The sequence below is a fragment of the Mollisia scopiformis genome (genome assembly GCF_001500285.1).
Source record: "Mollisia scopiformis unplaced genomic scaffold LY89scaffold_14, whole genome shotgun sequence".
NCBI classification, from domain to species: domain Eukaryota; kingdom Fungi; phylum Ascomycota; class Leotiomycetes; order Helotiales; family Mollisiaceae; genus Mollisia; species Mollisia scopiformis.
The window spans coordinates 36052-55716 of NW_017263594.1; the positions used below are offsets into that span (position 1 = coordinate 36052).

Consider the following 19665-nt stretch of genomic DNA (forward strand, 5'->3'; position numbering starts at 1 on the left):
GTAATTGTCGCTGATGATGATGATGATGTGTCATGCCCCATGACAGACTCCATGCAATGCTGTTACCATGTTCCTGCTGTGACCATCCCAATGCCAATATTAGCAATCCTGAAGGGCGCTACCGTCATCAATCATCATCGATCCATAGTGTCTCCTACAGCGCTGATGCTTTCTCAAGTCTCAAAAGAAAATGGATCGCTGCAAAGGCAATGAATGGGTATCGAACAACCAAACAGGAATCGTGAAAAACTCATGCATAACGCCCTCGCTTGCCACCCCCACCAAATCCATCCTTGTGCCCCAAGTTCCCAATGTCGAAGAAATCGCCAAAATTAATTTTTCGTTTCTGTCCTGCCCCTCTGCTTATTGTATTCACGGATCTGGTGTTGACTCTTGCGGGATGGCTGTTATGCCTGCTCCGGGAGGCCCTGGAAAGCGTGATGCCTGTTGTACTGGAAGAGTGCGTGGCGTCTTGGGTTGGCGGTCGAGCATGGTCAGATGAATCAAGGTCCGACAGAATTATGTCTGCGTCTGGTGGATATGGATGTGAAGACCGAAACGTAAACGTGGCCTGTTGAGGCACTGAATCCGTGGTGTAGTCAGAGGTCGTAGGAGGTATGAGTGACGGCGGTGGTGCAGACTCTGTTCGGATCGGCGATGCTGTCCTCGTGGTATGTAGGGTAGAGGAAAGCCGAGTTGCGCTTTGTGACCGCTGAAGGACCGGAGATGATCCACGATCTGTCTTCTCCGACAGCTCGTCATCACTTTCCATGTTCTGTGAGGTCGAGTCCCGCCCATCCAATCTCTCCGTGGCCCAGCTCCGGATTCTCCAGCCTTCGCCGTCACTTAAACCAATATCCTCCTTGTCGAGAAATGATAGTAGTTCAGATAGAGCATCTTGGTAACCTTCTGCTCGTGCTCGACCTTGGTCGACGGCGGCGCTCTTGTAAAGGTTTGTCACGGATAATGCGGCGGCTTTGAAAGCCGACAGAAGTGGCTCTGGCGGATCCTGGTGTTTTGAGGGCGCAGGAGTCGATCTTGGTAATGATGTATTGAGACTCCGCATAGAATCCATGGTCGGAGCTCTATTGTGTGGTGTTCTGTTGTGGTAGGGGGCGTTGTGGGTATCCAGAAAATGTGTGTTGTTGGAAGGCTGACTTGATATTAGATGGATTGTTCGGCTCGCGATTACAGTAGGCGTTCTCCGCAGGTAAGGAATGTGATTGTAGTAAAGTCGGGAGACTCGGGAGCCGAGGTATGTACTGTACAGTACAGATCTGGTACCAGAAGGAAAGAGGGCAACGCTGCTGCTGGCAAGTGTCTGAGATGCGCTGAATGAGGGCGAAGGAAGATGATGGCGATGGTGTTTCCTGGCGGGGCTAGTGCCAGTGCACCGTACAGTAGCCAAAAGCAGCAGCAGAAACAAAAAAAAAGATATCTCGGCAAAACGATAATCCGCAATTTCCCTTCCTAAACCAAATGGCAAACCTACTCTAAAAGCGCGTTCTCAACGAGGTGAATTTCTTTTCTACTTGCCAAACCATCGGCCCATCTCGCGACACATCCTTTCCACCACATCCATCCCCATCACGATCGCGATCACCTCTTCTTGTGTTCGCGTTCAGTGCCTTTCGACGCGCATTAGGGCGTGTAGCCTGGTGTGCTTAACTGTACTTGCCTTACTCAAATCTCGAACAACCTCACACGATGGCACCGCGATCCTCTCGCGCCAGCGGCGCCGACACCGACACCTCCATGGCGGATGCCTCTGAACCCATCCGTCAACTTCCTGTTGACCCAATGGTACGTGAACACGAACTCTACTTGACCATCATGCACAGTTTTGATTTTTGATATTCACCAACATGGACCCATACTAAACTGTTCATAGGAAGTTGACGAGACCCCCGACTACACCGAGGATTCAGATACCAACCCCAATACAACTGCAAGCAGTGTTGTTGGGGACTCTCTCAACATGGACGGCCGCAAGCGCAGATCAGAAGCTACACAACTTCGACGCAGTGTCTTTGGCAAGAAGCATGACGTTCTGGGCGAGAATAAGGTAATCCTTGACACTTCTTGTGCTGCATATTTCAATAAAATTCGAAGGCTGACTCCTCTGGCTGTACAGGAAGATGACTCCATTCGACGCTTTCGATACTTATTAGGCTTGACCGACCTCTTCAGGCATTTCATTGAGACAAATCCCAATCCTCGAATCCAAGAGATCATGCACGAAATCGATCGACAGAATGCAGAGGCTGAGAAGGTCAAGAAGGGCCGAGATAGGCAAGGTGGCGCGGCCAACGAGCGACGCCGAAGAACTGAGGCAGAAGAAGACGCGGAGCTCCTGAAGGATGAGAAAGTAGGGGGCTCTGCCGAGACGGTATTCAGAGAATCTCCAGGATTTATCCATGGTCTCATGCGAGACTATCAAGTTGCGGGACTCAATTGGCTTATTTCGTTGCATGAGAATGGTATCTCTGGTATCCTTGCCGATGAGATGGGTCTAGGCAAGACTCTTCAGACCATTTCTTTCCTGGGATACTTGAGACATATCATGGGCATCACTGGTCCGCATCTCATCACGGTTCCCAAATCGACACTCGACAATTGGAAGAGAGAGTTTGAGAAGTGGACCCCGGAGGTTAATGTCTTAGTCCTTCAAGGTGCTAAGGAAGAGCGCCATCAGCTTATCAACGATCGTCTCATTGATGAGAAGTTCGATGTCTGCATCACAAGTTACGAGATGATCCTACGAGAGAAGGCGCATCTCAAAAAATTTGCCTGGGAATATATCATCATTGATGAGGTATGTTTTCCTGCTTAAAGTAACCATTGGGAAAGCTAATATCAGATAGGCACACCGTATTAAGAATGAGGAGTCATCGTTGGCTCAGGTCATCCGTCTCTTCAATTCCAGAAATCGATTGTTGATTACGGGTACTCCCCTTCAAAACAATTTACATGAGCTCTGGGCACTGCTCAATTTCCTGCTTCCAGATGTCTTTGGCGAATCTGAAGCCTTTGACCAATGGTTTTCAGGGCAAGGAGAGGATCAAGATACAGTTGTGCAGCAACTACATCGTGTACTTCGACCCTTCCTGCTTCGACGTGTCAAGAGCGATGTCGAGAAGAGTCTTCTTCCGAAGAAGGAAATCAACTTGTACATCGGTATGTCTGACATGCAAGTCCAATGGTATAAGAAAATTTTGGAGAAGGATATCGATGCTGTTAACGGTGCAGGTGGAAAGCGCGAGTCAAAGACCAGACTCTTGAATATCGTCATGCAACTTCGGAAGTGCTGCAATCACCCCTATCTTTTCGAAGGCGCTGAACCAGGACCGCCATATACAACCGACACTCATCTCATCACCAACGCTGGAAAGATGGTGATGCTCGACAGATTACTTGTCCGTCTTCAAAAGGAGGGCAGCCGTGTTTTGATATTCTCTCAGATGAGCCGATTACTCGACATCCTTGAAGATTACTGTGTCTTTCGAGAGTTCAAGTACTGCCGTATTGATGGTGGAACTGCGCACGAGGATCGTATTGCTGCCATCGACGAGTACAACAAGCCCGGCTCAGAGAAATTTGTCTTCCTTTTGACTACCCGAGCAGGTGGTCTTGGCATCAACTTGACCAGCGCCGACATAGTTGTGCTTTACGACAGTGATTGGAATCCCCAGGCCGATCTACAAGCTATGGACCGAGCTCATCGTATTGGTCAAACCAAGCAGGTTGTTGTATACAGATTTGTCACCGAAAATGCCATCGAGGAGAAGGTGCTCGAGCGTGCTGCTCAGAAACTTCGTCTTGATCAATTGGTCATTCAGCAAGGTCGTGCTCAAGCTGCTGCTAAAGCTGCTGCAAACAAGGATGAGTTGCTCAGTATGATCCAGCATGGTGCGGAGAAGGTTTTCCAATCCAAGGGACCCACTGGAGCTCTGGCAGAGAAAGGAACCGACCTCACTGATGATGACATTGACGCCATCTTGAAGCATGGCGAGAAGCGGACCGCCGAACTGAACGCCCGATACGAGAAGCTTGGAATTGATGATCTTCAAAAGTTCACGTCCGAATCAGCGTATGAATGGAATGGTCAAGACTTCACCAACAAGAAGAAGGAGATTGGCATGAGCTGGATCAATCCTGCTAAGCGTGAGCGAAAAGACACGTCGTATTCCATGGACAAGTACTATAAGCAGGCGCTGTCAACTGGCGGTCGGGTTGCGGATACGAAGCCCAAGGCCCCTCGTCCCCCGAAGCAGATTCTTGTCCACGACTATCAATTTTTCCCACCCATGCTCCGAGAGCTTCAGGATCGCGAGACTGCAAACTTCCAGAGGGAGCAAGGCTTCAAGGTCGAGCTCGCCCCTGGTACGGAGGAAGATTTGTCCGATCGTGAAGCTGAACGAGCTATTGATCAAGCTGAGATTGACAATGCCACTCCACTCACAGAAGAAGAGAAAGAGGAGAAGCAACGTTTGAGCGAGCAAGGCTTCGCCGATTGGAATCGACGAGACTTCCAACAATTTGTCAATGGCTCCGCCAAGTATGGCCGAAAAGATTACGATGCCATTGCAGACGAAGTTGATAGCAAGACAGCAGATGAGATCAAGGCCTATGCTAAGGTCTTTTGGCAACGATACACAGAGATTGCTGATTACAACAAGTACATCAGCTTAATCGAGGCTGGAGAGGAGAAGACTAGGAAGATGGAACATCAACGAAAGATGTTGCGCAAGAAGATGCAGCAATATCGCGTCCCTCTTCAGCAACTGAAGATCAATTATTCAGTCTCCACAACAAACAAGAAGGTTTACACGGAGGAAGAAGATCGATTCTTACTTGTTCTCCTAGACAAATACGGTGTCGATACCGAAGGCATATTTGATCGTATTCGGGATGATATTCGCGAGAGTCCTCTCTTCCGCTTTGATTGGTTTTTTTTGAGCCGAACTCCAATCGAGATTAGCAGACGTTGCACCACCCTTCTCACAACCGTTGCTCGTGAATTCGAAGACGCATCTGTCCCGAAGACCACCAACGGAGCTGCCAATGGCAAGAACAAGAGAGAACCAGAAGATGATGAGAATGATGAAGATAGTGTTCTGGGTATGGCGCCTGCCAAGAAAAAGACCAAGAACGGTGTGAAGGTATGTTCCCGAACAAATTGTCAACCTGATCCAATACTAATCCGCCCCAGAACAAGGCTCTTGACAACATCAAGTCCGGTGCAGGAAGCAAAGCCACTTCAGCAGCACCATCTTCTAGAGCGTCGAGTGTCATGTCCACAGCCTCCAGCCCTGCCGCCCCTGCTTCCAAAGGCAAGGGCAAGGGGAAGAAGAAGTAGAATTTTCCGAGGAACATGTAACGAATGGTTTCCTTCAAATTTGTGTACGAGTCAAAAATCGGTGGGCAAGGGGCGTCAAACAAGAAACGGGTAGTGTCATTGAGGGGCGTATTAAAGGGTGGATTTTTGATCTCATGATATGACCTCCACTGGGAAATTCTTCATGTAACTTATACCGCATTGCTTTTGGCCACAAGTACCTAGATCAATATAGATCGATACTGACAGAAGATTGGACTTGCGACATTGTGACGTCTAATTTCTGTTTTGCATACGTTCATTGTTCTTCAAATCCAACCACGCCGCTATCTAGTCCAACAGTGCTTTGCTTCTAACCTATAATAAGCATCCCAGAACGCCGTTCGCACCACTATGCATGCTTATATCACAAGCAGTGAAGCTTGCCAAGTTCACCGGTCTAAAGTGCGAGAACATTCTCTACGCCCATCCACTGACCTTTTGCTCTTTCCTCCCAATAACCCTCTTTGCCACCTTTCAGCTTCCATACTTCCTCACCATCATCACCACCCTCGACTTTGACGAACCATCGTGGCTTGTGAACTTCACCTTTTTCTTCAAGATGTCTTCTTCGGTTTCTTTGATTGTCTTCTAGTGTCGATTTCCATTGCTCGGCTTGGTCGAGATCACCTTGTTCTGCAGCACGCTGGTCGGGTCGTAATCTACAGTCTGTAGGCGGGAGTTTGCCTTTTTCGATCTCGGTAACTTCGTTGAGGCTTGCTGCGAATGTCGTGAATCCATACCTTTGTGGAGCATTATCGACCAGTTCGCCAACATGCCAAATCTCGGGGCCCGCAGCTTTGCCAGCTTCTAGTATCCTCAAATGCGACGTCCAGTTTCCTGTTAGGCCAACGCCAGTGTGTACACCATCTGCGTCATAACTTTCCACTTGCACATCCTCACTACGACCTCCAAACATGCCTTTCTGCTTGAACTCGGCCGTAGCTTTGCTACCAATCGTTTCATTGGTGATGGTCATGCTTCCAACAGGTTCGACATACTTCTCCCCCATTACAACGTTTCGTAGAAATGCTGCTGCTACGTTCCAACTGTAGAGCTCGTCGCTTCCATCCAGTAGATGCAGAACCACCCTGACACGACCTTCTGTGACAAGCTCAGCACTCTTGCCCCAAAATTTCTGTGAAGGAGCAGGAGATTGACTCAGTGACCATTTTGACGAGTCAGCTTGGCAAGCCATCCTCACGGGGCGATGTGAGACTTTCTCTACCAAGGCTCTGAAGCCACCTGGAACCTCTTTGTCTGTCCTCACAAGCTCGTAGGTTTCTCCGAGCATGGGGTTGAACGGTTTGCGAATCGCCCTTTCTCTCGCACGATTCATACTGAATTGGGAGACAGCAAAAGCAGTAACATGCAGGAGTCTATGAGTTGCGGACTTTTGAGTGGCTGCTGTATCTAAAAGATGAGCGTATTCCAACTGTTCGGCAACACGTTGTACTAAAGAAGTTGGCTCATTTGCGCTGACTGGCATGCTAATAGTGCTTAGATCTTTGCCAACATTCTTGCGTAAAAAGCCGATCAGACTTGGTGGCATGACGGTCGCTACTGGGACAACCTTCCTGCGTTTGACAGAGGTAGCTATTGGGAGAGGATCTAACGTTTTTGGTTTCGTCGGGAAGAGTGCAGCTGTCCCATTGAGATGCACAGTCAAGTCTTGCTCATCCCCGGATGAGATCGAAGAAGAATCTGTAACGAAGTCGTCCTCTGCATCTGACGGCTGGGTATCTTCTTCGCTATGACGCTCGATAATCATTACTTGTGACCGGTCTACATCTCCTACTTCGGCGTCAAAGAACTCTGCTGTGGATGTGGAGTCTAAGCTGTTCCTTGAGGCAGACTTAGGAGGTTGGATCCTTCTTCGTTTGCTATTTGCAAGAAGGGTAGAGAAGTCGTCAAGTACAGAGTCGAGATCTTTTAGTAATGCAGAACAGTGATCATGTATGCTATACTCTTCGTGCATAGACTTTCTTCCTCGCCTGGAAGCAGACTTGCCGGCACTACCGCTACCAGAAAGAGCTCCACTTGCTGTAATCGTAGTCACAGTTGCGGGCGAAGGTACGGCAAGCTGAGAAGAGACACCCTGCTGTAGCATTCGTGGCGTGGAGGGAGTGCTGGCTTTTCGCTTCCAGAACGGTCGTTTTTCGGGGGCAGCTGCCCCACCAAAATAGTCATTTCCCTCTTCGACATTTGGACTGCCGGTAGAAAGTCCAAGGCCTTGTAGAGTATGCCTTTTCGAATTGCCTGGTGCAGTATCTTTGGACAGTCGTCGAACGGCATCCCGGGTGCCAACAATCCTACTCACAAGCGCTTCCACCTGCTCCCATTCCCGTTCCTCGTCCTGATGAGACGCCACATTCTGCAGGCCAGTAGTCCGTACTCTTAACCGCGGCTCGGATATGGCCGGCAGCTCACTCTCTACATTTCGGGCCGTGTTGCTGGCCTTTTCTAGAGCGCTCGTCCAATCCTCGAAATCTTTGGCGTTTAAAGCCTTCAAATGCCACACCTCCGCACCCGAGTCGATACTGATTTCTCGTCTTCTCTCATCTGCAGCGATAGCGGCCAAGCTTAGAGGAATTGCGCCTCTGAGGGCAGAGGAGTTGCGGCTATAGTAATAGGATAGTGTACACGAAGCAAAATCCAGAGAGAAGAAGCGCCTTGCGTAACCTTGACCCTTCTTCCGGCGTCGTTTCGAAAGAATGCCCACATGATAACTCGCTAGTGCATCTCCACTCTCATTCCTCCCAACAACCGAATTGCCTCTACTTCCGTTGGTTGGTGGTCCCAGATGACTTTGCAAACTGTCTACCGATTCCGATGCCATCGCCGTCAATTTTGGGCTTGGCTTATTGCCAGATCCCCCAATTCCAGTCGTACTCATGGCATTTTGAAGATGATGTGTAGCATGAGGTGGGGCATTTGAAGGATACGTGAGAAGCACGAACGTGGCAGTCTTCGAAAGTTGTCTCGAGAAAGTATTGTCGAAAACGAGGCCATACATTCCTCCCTGTCCTGCCACCACTGGAAAAGTTCCCATTGACACCTTGTCCGCTTCACATTTGCCATACCACATAATCGGAAGGAAGCCTTTTGCCCTGAGCTGGTCCTGTGCGGTCGAAGCATCGTTTAAGGAATTCGTTCCCGAGGCACGTCTCTGTGATGTGGAACTAGGATCGAGCTGAAGGAGCGAGACAGCAGCGTCTTCGAACGCTGGAGCCCCCGCGTTACTCGTTCCCGGATGCTTGAATATCCCAAAGTTGCTACAGCGGCCTCAGCAAAGCTTTATGTGTCCGGAATCTACTGTGCTTACATGGATTTCTTGTGTGGCTGCACGCTCCAGGATAGTGTTTCCCCTGGGTCCATCTTGATCCATCGCACCAGATAGGACTGTCCGCATCAGCTTCCGCTCTTGTGCTCTTGTGCTCTTGTGCTACTGTGCTACTGTGCTACCGGGACAGGAAGAGGGCATACCTTGCTGTGAATCTCCAAACGCTCTAGGCCCGCCATTCTGTGAGCGTAGGCGACCAGAAGTCTGGCTGTAGCTGGATGTGGACTGTCGAGGATCGTCTCTTCTGGATATGGGCTCTGGGAAGATCAATGGGTGAATGCCGGCAGCTGTCGCGCGTACGAAAGAAATGAGGAAGGAATGGGTTGGTCGCGGCTGCCGGATGGCGGATGTTCATGAACAGAGGTTCCAGCTGTTGTTTTGTAGGTAGGTAGGTAAATTTCGAGGGCTCATGCGAGGAAGGGGAGGAAGGAATGCCACGCAGAGCGCGAGCGCATGCATGCATGCATGCACATGAGATACCAGTAAAGTGAGGATGGCAGTAGAGACAGAAAATAGATACTGGACAGGTCTAAAGGGAATCTGTCTTTCTCCGGTGTCGTAGAGTATCCGTATCCTAGGCTCGGCCGGCCGCGAATGGTCGGTCCCTGGACCAGAGAAAGAGAAAGATACGCCGTCTCGGGAGCTCGCTCAGCTTACTCTACAGAGAACTGACTTCTCATGCGGGAGAGCCGTGGCAGCGCCGCGCGGGGGGTGGCTTTGTGGTTGGTAGGTGGTCCTGGGAGTGTGGAAGAAATGGAATGATGCGGCGACACAGTAATATCAATTCTTGTCAGAGTAGGTATGGAAACAATAGAGGACATGATGTCCTCATCATCGTTATAGGTGGTACGTACTGTACAGTACGGAGGAACATACGGTACGTACATACCTTGGTAATGTTAATGTTAGCTGCGGCGAGCACGGGCATTGAAGTCGGCGCGGGTCTAGTCGCTGCGCTGCTCTGCTCTGCTCTGCTAAACTACCTAGGTAGTCTACGTGTTTCATTGTCCGGGCACTCACTTAGGCACCACGACCACACAAAACACACACCACTGAAGCTGACACACCCAGACCACAGCCCTGGGATACGGACACGGACACGGGCCAAATAGTCGCTTGGGAAAGGAAGGAAGGTTCAGCCTTGCATATCACCACATCGTATGAGAGCGCAGGAGGTCACTTTTGCTGATGCTGACGGGAACCCATGCCAAGCAAGCACGTGTGAGTATTATTTTACCAGCACTACCTAGGTACGGGACCGTTGCTAAAGGATTGTGTTTCTTCAAATGATTCATTCCCATAATGGCCTCCTTTGAAATTCTTAGAAATATCTATAGATAGGATCTTATATGATCGACAGAAGAGAAGGGAGCAAGAATGATAAATGGAATAGGGGGACTTGGACGCCCTCTACAATCATCAGGGCCCGATCACTTCCCCAAGAAGAGAAACAGACTATCACAGGCCGTGTTGGTTGAAAAGTAATCTCTTGAGCAATGCAAGGCAAAGTAAAGTATAGGCAAAATTTGTTCCTTTCTGTGAGATCAAGGCTATTTTGGATGGATCGATGCGCTCCATGAATGATCACCGCATGTTGGTACAAGTGCAAGAATGTGCCATCATGCCAGTCTAAAAGTTAACTCCCCCATCCAACCTCATGCTGTGATGAATACCCATTTTTATGTCTTGCCCCGGGCCATTATATCGTTCCTCCACAATCCTCTGCCACGGAAAGGACTTGATTCAGTGTCTCCGCGACTCACCCTGCGAATGGCGCATCTTGAATCCATTGCACAAAGCCTTCATGTCAGGGTACGGGCTCTTCAACAGCTCGTATGCATTGGGGACAACGCGGACTTGCCATGCTTGAGGTTTGGCAGCCTGGCCAGCCTTGAAGCACAGCCAGAAATACCCTGGGTGTCGCGTGTCGAGGCAGAAAGCGTAGACAGATCTCTTGGGATTAGCTTCCGTGTAGGTAGTCAACCATCGTTCTAAGATCACGTCAGCCTTGATCATTGCAAATGAGGAACAGGGAATGCTAAGAACGTACCTGTGTCGGCTTTGCTGCCCGACTGGAACTTTTCATGCTGCGTCATCTCATCCACTTTCTTGGCCATAGCCTTGACATGGTCTACAATCAGTTCATCGAGATCACTGTAGTTGAACTTGTTAGCGATCCGTAGTTGTCGCCCAACAGAGAACTCGTTCTCTTTCTGCAGCTCGAGGACATCAAGATGCTGATATACTCCATCGGCGACCTTCCAAGTGACTGCTAAATGGTCGTTGCCTTTGGATGATGGTCGGATGACAGCATCGCCAACCGCTTGAGACCCCAAAAATTCTTCGGCCTGTGTGGAGTTGAATGGCTTGAAGAGAGGATGCTTGACGACTCTTTGGGTGCGACCCGTCGCCTTATCCTTCTCGCGAAGTTCCTCCTTATCCTTATGTTCCTGAACTACATCCCATGAACCGGGTTCGTGCTCTACGCGCTTCTTATAGTTTTGTCTCAACGCCGACTCACGCAAAGCCAACCTCGCAGTGAAGTTGGTACGATCAAGGTCAAGAATCTTGGCTTGGGCGGTTTGTCCTTGGGCGAAAAGTCGGCTAAGTGGGATATCACTATCAGAACCGTCTTGCAACTCAACCCGGCCTTCCATGCCCGAGTCAAGCTTCACAATGACAAAGTCGTCCTTAGCGAGTCTTATATTGACCGAGACGATCATCCCCTCACAGAGCTGATCACGCGTCTCTCCTGAGAGCATTGTGAATATCTCGTTGCTGGTCAAGGTGACAAATCCTCTTCTCAACTCTTCGTATGGCAGCTGCAATTCGGCTCGAATGGTCTCCAGTGTTGCACGCTTTCGTTGGTTATAGTTACGCTCCAATTGCTCGGCGTATTCTTCCAGAATGAGATCGTTGACCTTCTCTTGCTCGTCGTCCTTGATGAGCTTTCGTACAATAGCACCTGGACCACCCTCGTCGACCTCCGCCTTCACGTCTTCTTCGTCCAGTTCTAGAGCATCAGCGGCCATCTTTCGACCCAGCTCGTAGTCCTCGGGGTGCACTCGAGTATTGTCGAGATAGTCCGAAGTTGGATTGGAGCTATCGTATTCAATAGACAAGAAACTCGCGCAATTGTTCCACACTCTTGGACCTACAACTGGTAGCTTGCCACTGTCCGGATCACCCACAAGCTCATCGCGTGTATTGACAACACCACCATTAGCGTTGATGGTCTTGAGTACTGCAGTTGCCTTTCGTGGCCCAAGTCCACAGATATACGGTAGCAGTGCAGCTGTATAGGGATCGCCAATTGCTTCGTTGATATCAACCCCACATAGATTGACCATGTCAACCATTGCTGTCTCGAGCTGCTTGCGAAGCTTTTCTTCTGGAAGAAGTTGTTGACAGGGATGGAAGGACAGAGAGACGATATCCTTTCCAAGCGCCGCATACTCCTTGAGTGGGTTTTGAAGGTATTTCGCCAACGCTACACAATACTTCGTTAGAGAGGTGAAGGTCGGGTGCTCAATAGATGCTCGTGGACTGTCTTTGTAGAGGCGCGCAACCTCATCATTGACGACGACAATCTCCAGTGGGGCGCTCGAGTCGTCGCCTGTGTCTGGATCCTCAAACTCAGCTCCTCTCAAGCCCTTTTCTGCCACCAAATCACGAAGACTGGTGACCAGCTTGTGAGTATCGACACAAAATCCACTGACACCAATTACGTCTGGCTTCCTTCTCTGCACCAGCTCTACGAAGTCCTCCCTCGACTTCTCATCTCTAGTCAATCTGTCGAAGCGTCCATTCTCCAAGACTCGCCCATCTTCCTCCACCCAAGCCCAGTTTACCGCATCCCTGCTTGGATCACTTTTGCCGTTGGACAGTGCTAAGACGCGAGGAACTGTACCCAGAACCATGCCATGAGGCTTATATGGAGCTTGATCTAGCTTTTTCGAATACTCTTCGCGGCAAATCTTGAGAATCGAGTCTTGACATTCAGTTCTCATGCTCTCCTTGACGCCTTTTGTGATGATACGTTCAAGCTTCGAAAATGCCAAGTCGAGAACTTTCTGGCGCTCATCATTCCAGGCATCTGCCAACTCGCTATAATTCTCCGAAGAAAATTCCGTGAACAACTGTTTGCGGAATTCGCGCTCATTCTGCATCACTACCTTGACTTCGAGGAGGCCTTCTTCTTCAGCCTTCAGCATCTTCAAAAAGATTTCAGGCTTGTTAGCGATGTCGTTGAACGTTTGGTTCTTGAGGTATTTCAATTCGTAGTACGGATGTTGCTCATCAATCTTTCGCAGACCTTTTTCTGTCCGTTGACAATTGACGACGCCCATCATGTAGTAGCCCATCCGGAAATGCTTTCGCATGCGCGGGTTGTTGAATAGCTCTTCAGCAAACATTTGACGGGCGGCCAGCAAAACCTGCTCACCAGTGTTAAAGTCGCTATCGCTAATCAAAGAATCCGCAAGGTCGATTGGGGAGAGTGGTGCATCTTCAGTGTACTCCTTTCTAGCCTCTCGTAAAGCATTCTGGGCCACTCGATCAGGTGATATGCCGTAAGCCTTGACAAGGTCGTACGCCTTACTCTTTCTGATGCGATCGTAGATTGATGTCTTTCCGCCCGGACGTCGTTTCTCCTTGGCATCACCATTCGTAGCCGCCACGTCTTTGATCTCTGATGAATAGTGGAAGTAGATGTAATCTTGGACATCCTGTAGCTCCTCCATAGTTTGGGCAATTGGAAGCATGGCATCTACCACTGGATCGTCGATTCCGGCCGCTAATTTCAGGTTGTCGAATGTCTTCTCGAGGACGTTTCTCTTTTCGACAAGAGCTCGGAACTTCAGATCAAGCTCCAGAATCCTCCAAAGATCATCTTGATTCAAGAGCTTTTCAGCATTGACGTGATACTCCTCGGTGTCGGCTGGGTTGGAATCGCGAACTCGTGTCTTGATTGCATGGATCAGGTAGTCCTTGCGGTGCTGGAACACGTAGGGAACCTCGACCTCATCCACAACGAAGAACTCCAAGACTTTACCAATAGCTCGAGTGAAGGATGTTTGCAGATCGCTATGAAGTTGCTTCTTCGGCCATATGAGACTTGTGATCCATCGAGATTCCTCTCTGGATTGCTCATCCGTGAAAGTAAGGTTCTTGTACGGCAGCCTATCCAACTGGAACCGCTCCGGCTCGTCAGCCCATCGTATCAGATTGTCCTCGTCGGTGAGAAGCTTCTCTGAAAGTTGAGAAGGCTCGAAGACGTCCTTCAATTCCAGATTGTGGTCCCCAGCCTCTCTGACTTCAGCCTCATCCTCCAGTGCAAGTGCCCAGTCATAGTCTTCACCGTTCCCGAAGATGGCCTCCATATCTTCCAACGCATCCTTATCCAGCCCACTGACTTCAGTTCCTCCAACGTAGCCTCGCTCGCGTGGTCGAGCCACCTCCATCTCCTCTTGATGTCTCTGCCTCTCGTCCTCATCTTCGAGATCGTCTTCTTCGATGAAGTCGGCAAATTCGTCAACTCTGTGATGGTCAGGTCGTGCATACCCGCGATCCAGGTCATGCCCAGCATCAAGTTCCTCGTCCTCGGAGAAGATCTCGTCGAGGCCACGCTCTCGGTGCTGGTCCCCATCGTCACGGTGGCCGCGCTTGAGTCGCTTGAGTTTTGGCTAGAGACTTATCAGTACACCGCTGGTAGGTACATGTGGCAATAGATAATGCATACCTGTGCTGCTGTCTTGCGCTCCCACTCTGGGTTGGCTTCTCCAATCAAATCCAAATCCTCTTCATCCAAAACGGCCTCCTCCTGCTCGCGTTCGGCTCGATTGCGCTTCTTTCGGCGACGGCGTTCTCTGGCCTCAGCTTCTTCATCCTCATCATCCTCTATAATGAAGCCCTCGCGTACCTAGAGACAATGTCAGTCAGAAGCCCTTGTCGAATGTAGAGCCCTCCGTCGCATACCGCACGAGCAGCCTCCTCATCGTCGTCATCATCTTCTTCCTCGCTGGAATCATCGAGTTCTCCATTGAGTCGCTGCTTCCTAGGCTTCGGCTCCCCAGTCTCTTCGTCGAAGGACTCATCATTCTCCTCGTCGTCGAGCTCGGCCTCCCCGTTGATCAGATCGCGCATACTCATCTTGGTGGTGGTATGAATAAAGATTGGAATGAAGAAAGAAATTTGGGAGCCTGTGAGGTCCTCAAGTAGCCGAGAACTTAGTGTGCTCTGCGGCAAAAGAGTGAATACTTCATGCGCGGACGGTACCGTTGAATCGAAGGTGTCGAGAATTATAAAATCGAAATCGCGTTGCAGCTCACGATACGGAATGAGCCTAAGGCTTTGACGCTAGTTTCTCTCACCGCCTTCTTTCTGCCCCTTATCAGCCACATTTCTCAGCCACATATGTGGCATGACGGGACAGGGCTCGAGCGGAGTGGAGTGCTGGGCTCTGGGTTGGGTCACAGTCGAGTTATGAGGAATAAACAATGCTCACGATACGATGGTAGATATAACAAGTATAATATGGGTATTTGTCGGGTTGCTATTCATGAAGACTTGCACCAATCCGGCAGATGGCGCGCGGCAAGGTGCCCTATCAATGGCCCGCGTGAAAGCCATCCACTCCCTTTCGCAAGCTGGACGTGCCCTCAAATCGCCGCCCAATACCGTGTAGAAAGTCTAAAATCATGAGACAGCAGTGCTTGCGACTCCGGTCCATGCGGCGGCTGCTCTAAGATCGTTGCATCAAATCGAGATTTACCCCTTTCATGAAGAAAGATAACCTTTTTCTTTCAGCAGCACTCCGCAACATATTCATTGTCATTTTTGGTCTCGGGTCCATTTGTTTGGGACAGACAAGACAAAGTGTGATTTTCCCCACGTTGTGTCTAGAGTAGCGCCAGAACGCCAATCTGCTGCTGTTGGTTCACCTCTTGCTCTGCGGCTACACCACCGATTGTCGACCTTGACCTCCAAACTCACCCATCAACCTCATCTGCAACCGCGTGAATATCTCATCGCAGGGAGATACCGGCAATATTGCTGTAGGATATCCATAGCTGCCGGCTTTCTTCGACCATCGTACGACGGCCGACGGCGATCTCTCGAGCTTGCACCGCCCGCCAACCTTTCAGCAACGCATCTGCCCCTCATTTGCTTCTGTGTCGGCTTTCACTGCACCCCAGATTTGCAGACAAACAGTCCTCACGATGTCCGAAGCTATTGGTTCATCGGAAGGTATTGGTTCGGTGCGAACCTTGAAACGAAAAAATATCAAAAAGCTTGCCCTCGCAGCACCGGCCCCTCGCACAGTAGCACCCTCTGAGAGCGACCTGCAGCTTCCAGGAGATAATGAGAATGCAAAGAACACCGCGCAGCTGGAGATCGGTATAGAGTACAAGTTAGATTTGAAGAGAGAGGATCTGGAAGTATTAAAGGATCTTGGCCATGGAAATGGAGGGACCGTCAGTAAAGTTCGACATATGGCCACTGGTACAATCATGGCCCGGAAGGTACATCCATCTGAGTGCTATCGACATGTTGCAACAATTACTGACTTTGCTTCCGTCAGATCATTCACGTAGAAGCAAAGAAGGAGATGCGCCGTCGGATTGTCCGGGAGCTTCAGATCATGCACGATACCAACTCAGAGTACATTGTGAACTTTTATGGAGCCTTCCTGAGCGACACCAACGACGTCATTATGTGCATGGAGTATATGGATGTTGGGTATGACTTCCCATGAGAAATTGGTTTGCCATTGACTGACAATCTTTCAGTTCTCTGGATAGAATCTCGAGGAAGTTTGGTCCTGTTCGAGTGGATGTTCTTGGCAAGATTGCAGAAGCGACCCTAGGTGGCCTCACATACCTCTATACCAAGCATCACATTATGCATCGCGATATCAAGCCTTCAAATGTTCTCGTCAACTCAAAGGGACAAATCAAGCTATGCGATTTCGGTGTTTCGGGTGAGCTTGTCAACTCGGTTGCAGATACCTTCGTTGGGACATCTACATACATGGCTCCCGAGAGAATCCAGGGCCAGAAGTATACTGTCAAGTCTGATGTATGGAGTTTTGGTTTGACTATCATGGAACTTGCTATCGGCAAATTTCCATTTGATGCTAGCGAACACCTATCGGACGGTGATGGGGCTCCATCTGGTATTCTTGATCTTCTGCAGCAGATCGTCTACGAACCAGCTCCAAAGCTACCTAAGAGTGAAGCTTTCCCTCAGATTCTTGAAGACATGATTCAGAAGTGTATGGCTAAAGCCCCGGAAGAGCGGCCTACACCACAAGAGCTTTACGTAAGGAACCCCCTTTCAATGACAATATGGTGGTGCTGATAATCTTGTAGGAGCGTGAGCCTTTCGTTCAGGCTGCCAAGCGTACACCTGTGGACCTGAAAGAGTGGGCTGTGAGCTTGATTGAAAAAGACAATCGAAAATCGCATTTGGCTCCTCAATTATCTCCATCAACTCAGCAACTTCTCCGCTCGGGAGATTCACCGACAGGGCCTTATGCTACGAACTCTCCAGATTACTCCTTACCCACGCCTACCTCAGGTGATATTCCAATAGGTGGTGGCGATGTTCGTTCTGCAGTCACATCTCCCCAGCATGGCGAGAGATCACCCACCAAGAACGGTAGCATCAGTCTAGGTCGTTCATCTGGAGCTCCTTATCATCCCGGATTACCTCCGCGGGGAACAACTACAAATTCTGTCCCAAAAGTCACTACCCTTAGCGCCCCTGATCATGCCACCAATGGGCCTTCGAGTGCTAATGGTGTCACGTTTACAACCACCACGCTTCCCATGAGACCAGCGCCACCTGCAGGACCGCTACCACCGCCTCCTGTACCCAAGAAGGAGAATGCCGATGTTGACCTGAAGAAGGAGAGCAGAAGGCAGGCAACCTTTGGCAATGACCTCTACGCCTCGGGTTATCCCGCTCCGGGAACTGGCCGCCAATACGACTACTGAGCAAATAGCGGACTGGTTTTTCATGCATTCTTCTCATCCACTTACATTTCGAACCTGCAAGCAAGCATGAAGCATCTCCCGGCGTCACCACCTCATCGTATCTCAGATTCACGTCTCAATCGTCCTTTTTGAATGCATACCTCTCTGGTGGGCGGGAAGCTGCTGTTGAAAGAATATGAAATAAGGGCTCACTCGATATTGGAAACGTGTAGCAGCAAGTTGGGGCGTTTTTACCGGCGTATCTAGACAATCCATTCTTGCCATCACTTCAAGGTGGTCCCTTCCGCTCTTCCCTCTTTTAAGACTTCTTCGGCTCGTTTTCTAGTATCGCTCTCCTCGTCTTCCCTTCCGATTCTACCCACAAATCCATTTTCGAGGATGTCAATTAGCTCGTCCAAACGAGACACAATTAAGTCTGTATGTTCGTGCCCAGCTAAGTGTGCATTCGCTTCGTTCACCAATAACACTGTAGCTGCCTTTGCTCCGAAGCCAGCGGTAAGATCGTCTATAGAGTCGCTATGTGGACATTGTCAGATATAGTTCGTCATGGAAGTACTTGTTCTTATGATACTTTGTAAATGAATAATACACTTACCCAACCATGATCATATTCGAAGCATCCCCAACATCTCCCCCTTCGCCGACCTTGACAAAACCCCAACTTTTAGCTATATGTCTGAAAATAATTAGTATCGGTAGTCATCGTGTGAGAAACACCACATCACTGCTATTATAACTATTGACATCACAATCTCATATTCAGATTCAACTAAGAGGGGCAGAAACAAGACTCACAAAATTCCTGCCGGGTCTGGCTTTGGCGGTCTGAAGTCTCTTGTTACAATAGGATCAAACTTTTTCCCGGGAAGGAATTTCTCCAAAAGATGAGCAACTGGCGTCTCGAAGTTTCTGGTACAGATTCCTTTAGGGATCTCTCGTGACTCGAGGTATTCCATTAGTGTAGCGAGACCAGGTTGAGGTTCTTGTTTAGTCATGGCTGTTCTTTCTATGGTACGGATCTTTTCGAGGGCGGCTTCTTCTTCGGTTGGGGGCAGGGAATGGCAGTGGTCGAGGATATCAGTGCCCTTGTCGATTCCGAGTGCTCGACGCATCTCCCCAAACATGTAATTCTGTTGTAGGCTAAGATGGATTAGATTCTTTCTTGGGAACATCGAAGGGCAGCAGAAACAGGAGGCATGTTGAAAGCGGTGAAGTGGTATACTTAGTCTCGATCAGAACACGAGGACTGCTCCATTTATGAGACGAGAATATATACTAGAACGAAGATTATAAGGATCATCTCAAGTTGCTGTTTATCGGATGTCTGATTCCAAATTCCAGCTTTTCGGCGTGAAAAGACATCTCGCAAATACAGACATTGGAACTAGTTTCAACTTGACATTAAATGATTCGTAGAAGAATAGCTCTAGCCACCATAGTTCTAGACTTTATATCACCAGAAAGATGCACGTGCAAGCCATCAGCACTTGCTAGGAACTCTTATTATGCAACTTGTTGGGCAGCTAGAACGAACACACAAATTGAATATCAAATGAAAAAGACATTGGAAACCTACCACAAAGTCCCATCAACATCAAAAACAATCCCCTTCAACTTCGGTAAGACCTTTCCCGCATCCTCACTCTTCTTTCCCAGGGGAGCAAACCGTCTCGGCTCTTTGGACAGTGTACTCGTCATCGCGAAACACCTTGTAAAGACCTTGGGTTGCAGGAATTGTCTAGGCAAGGAATGAAAAATATGAGTCTTGAGCATTGATGGCCAGGAAAGTATGTGTGGGATTATGGGTTGAAGATTAACGTGGTGATTAAGGAAAGAAGCAAAAAAGGGAAGAGTGGAGGGTCAAGTTTGACCAATCATGTCGTTTGAGGCCTGAGGCAGAAGTACTTCACTTCCCATTGCCTTATTGCACCTATCATAGGCACCTC

At 49.3% G+C, this 19665-nt stretch overlaps 6 protein-coding genes across 6 annotated transcripts; 2 read left to right on the plus strand and 4 right to left on the minus strand.

The window, feature by feature from the left end:
• Positions 1–231: 231 nt before the first annotated feature.
• Positions 232–1443, minus strand: LY89DRAFT_89069 (uncharacterized protein). The gene has a single exon (XM_018223493.1). It carries the CDS (start codon positions 1073–1075, stop codon positions 251–253), a length of 825 nt encoding a protein of 274 aa, XP_018069953.1. The 5' UTR covers positions 1076–1443; the 3' UTR covers positions 232–250.
• A 65-nt stretch (positions 1444–1508) lies between these two features.
• Positions 1509–5590, plus strand: LY89DRAFT_618029 (uncharacterized protein). Its single transcript, XM_018210823.1, has 5 exons — positions 1509–1803; positions 1892–2065; positions 2135–2815; positions 2865–5162; positions 5213–5590. Exons 1-5 carry the CDS (start codon positions 1708–1710, stop codon positions 5357–5359), a joined length of 3396 nt encoding a protein of 1131 aa, XP_018069954.1. The 5' UTR covers positions 1509–1707; the 3' UTR covers positions 5360–5590.
• Positions 5591–5777: 187 nt separating this feature from the next.
• Positions 5778–8899, minus strand: LY89DRAFT_587110 (uncharacterized protein; the record flags this gene model as incomplete). The annotated part of the gene is made up of 3 exons (XM_018209408.1): positions 5778–8652; positions 8703–8779; positions 8864–8899. 3 exons carry the CDS (start codon positions 8897–8899, stop codon positions 5778–5780), a joined length of 2988 nt encoding a protein of 995 aa, XP_018069955.1.
• A 1336-nt stretch (positions 8900–10235) lies between these two features.
• LY89DRAFT_618036 (transcription elongation factor Spt6) lies at positions 10236–15220 on the minus strand. Its single transcript, XM_018210824.1, has 4 exons — positions 14697–15220; positions 14461–14640; positions 10771–14404; positions 10236–10711 (listed from the first exon to the last, which is right to left on the minus strand). The coding sequence occupies exons 1-4, from the start codon at positions 14868–14870 to the stop codon at positions 10464–10466; spliced, it is 4236 nt and encodes a 1411-aa protein (XP_018069956.1). The 5' UTR covers positions 14871–15220; the 3' UTR covers positions 10236–10463.
• Positions 15221–15940: 720 nt separating this feature from the next.
• On the plus strand, positions 15941–17719 carry LY89DRAFT_734761 (kinase-like protein; the record flags this gene model as incomplete). The annotated part of the gene is made up of 4 exons (XM_018219942.1): positions 15941–16243; positions 16303–16460; positions 16511–17042; positions 17093–17719. 4 exons carry the CDS (start codon positions 15941–15943, stop codon positions 17717–17719), a joined length of 1620 nt encoding a protein of 539 aa, XP_018069957.1.
• A 263-nt stretch (positions 17720–17982) lies between these two features.
• Positions 17983–19417, minus strand: LY89DRAFT_587413 (HAD-like protein; the record flags this gene model as incomplete). Its single annotated transcript, XM_018209430.1, has 4 exons — positions 17983–18235; positions 18315–18395; positions 18515–18859; positions 19296–19417. The coding sequence occupies 4 exons, from the start codon at positions 19415–19417 to the stop codon at positions 17983–17985; spliced, it is 801 nt and encodes a 266-aa protein (XP_018069958.1).
• Between the last annotated feature and the right edge of the window lie 248 nt (positions 19418–19665).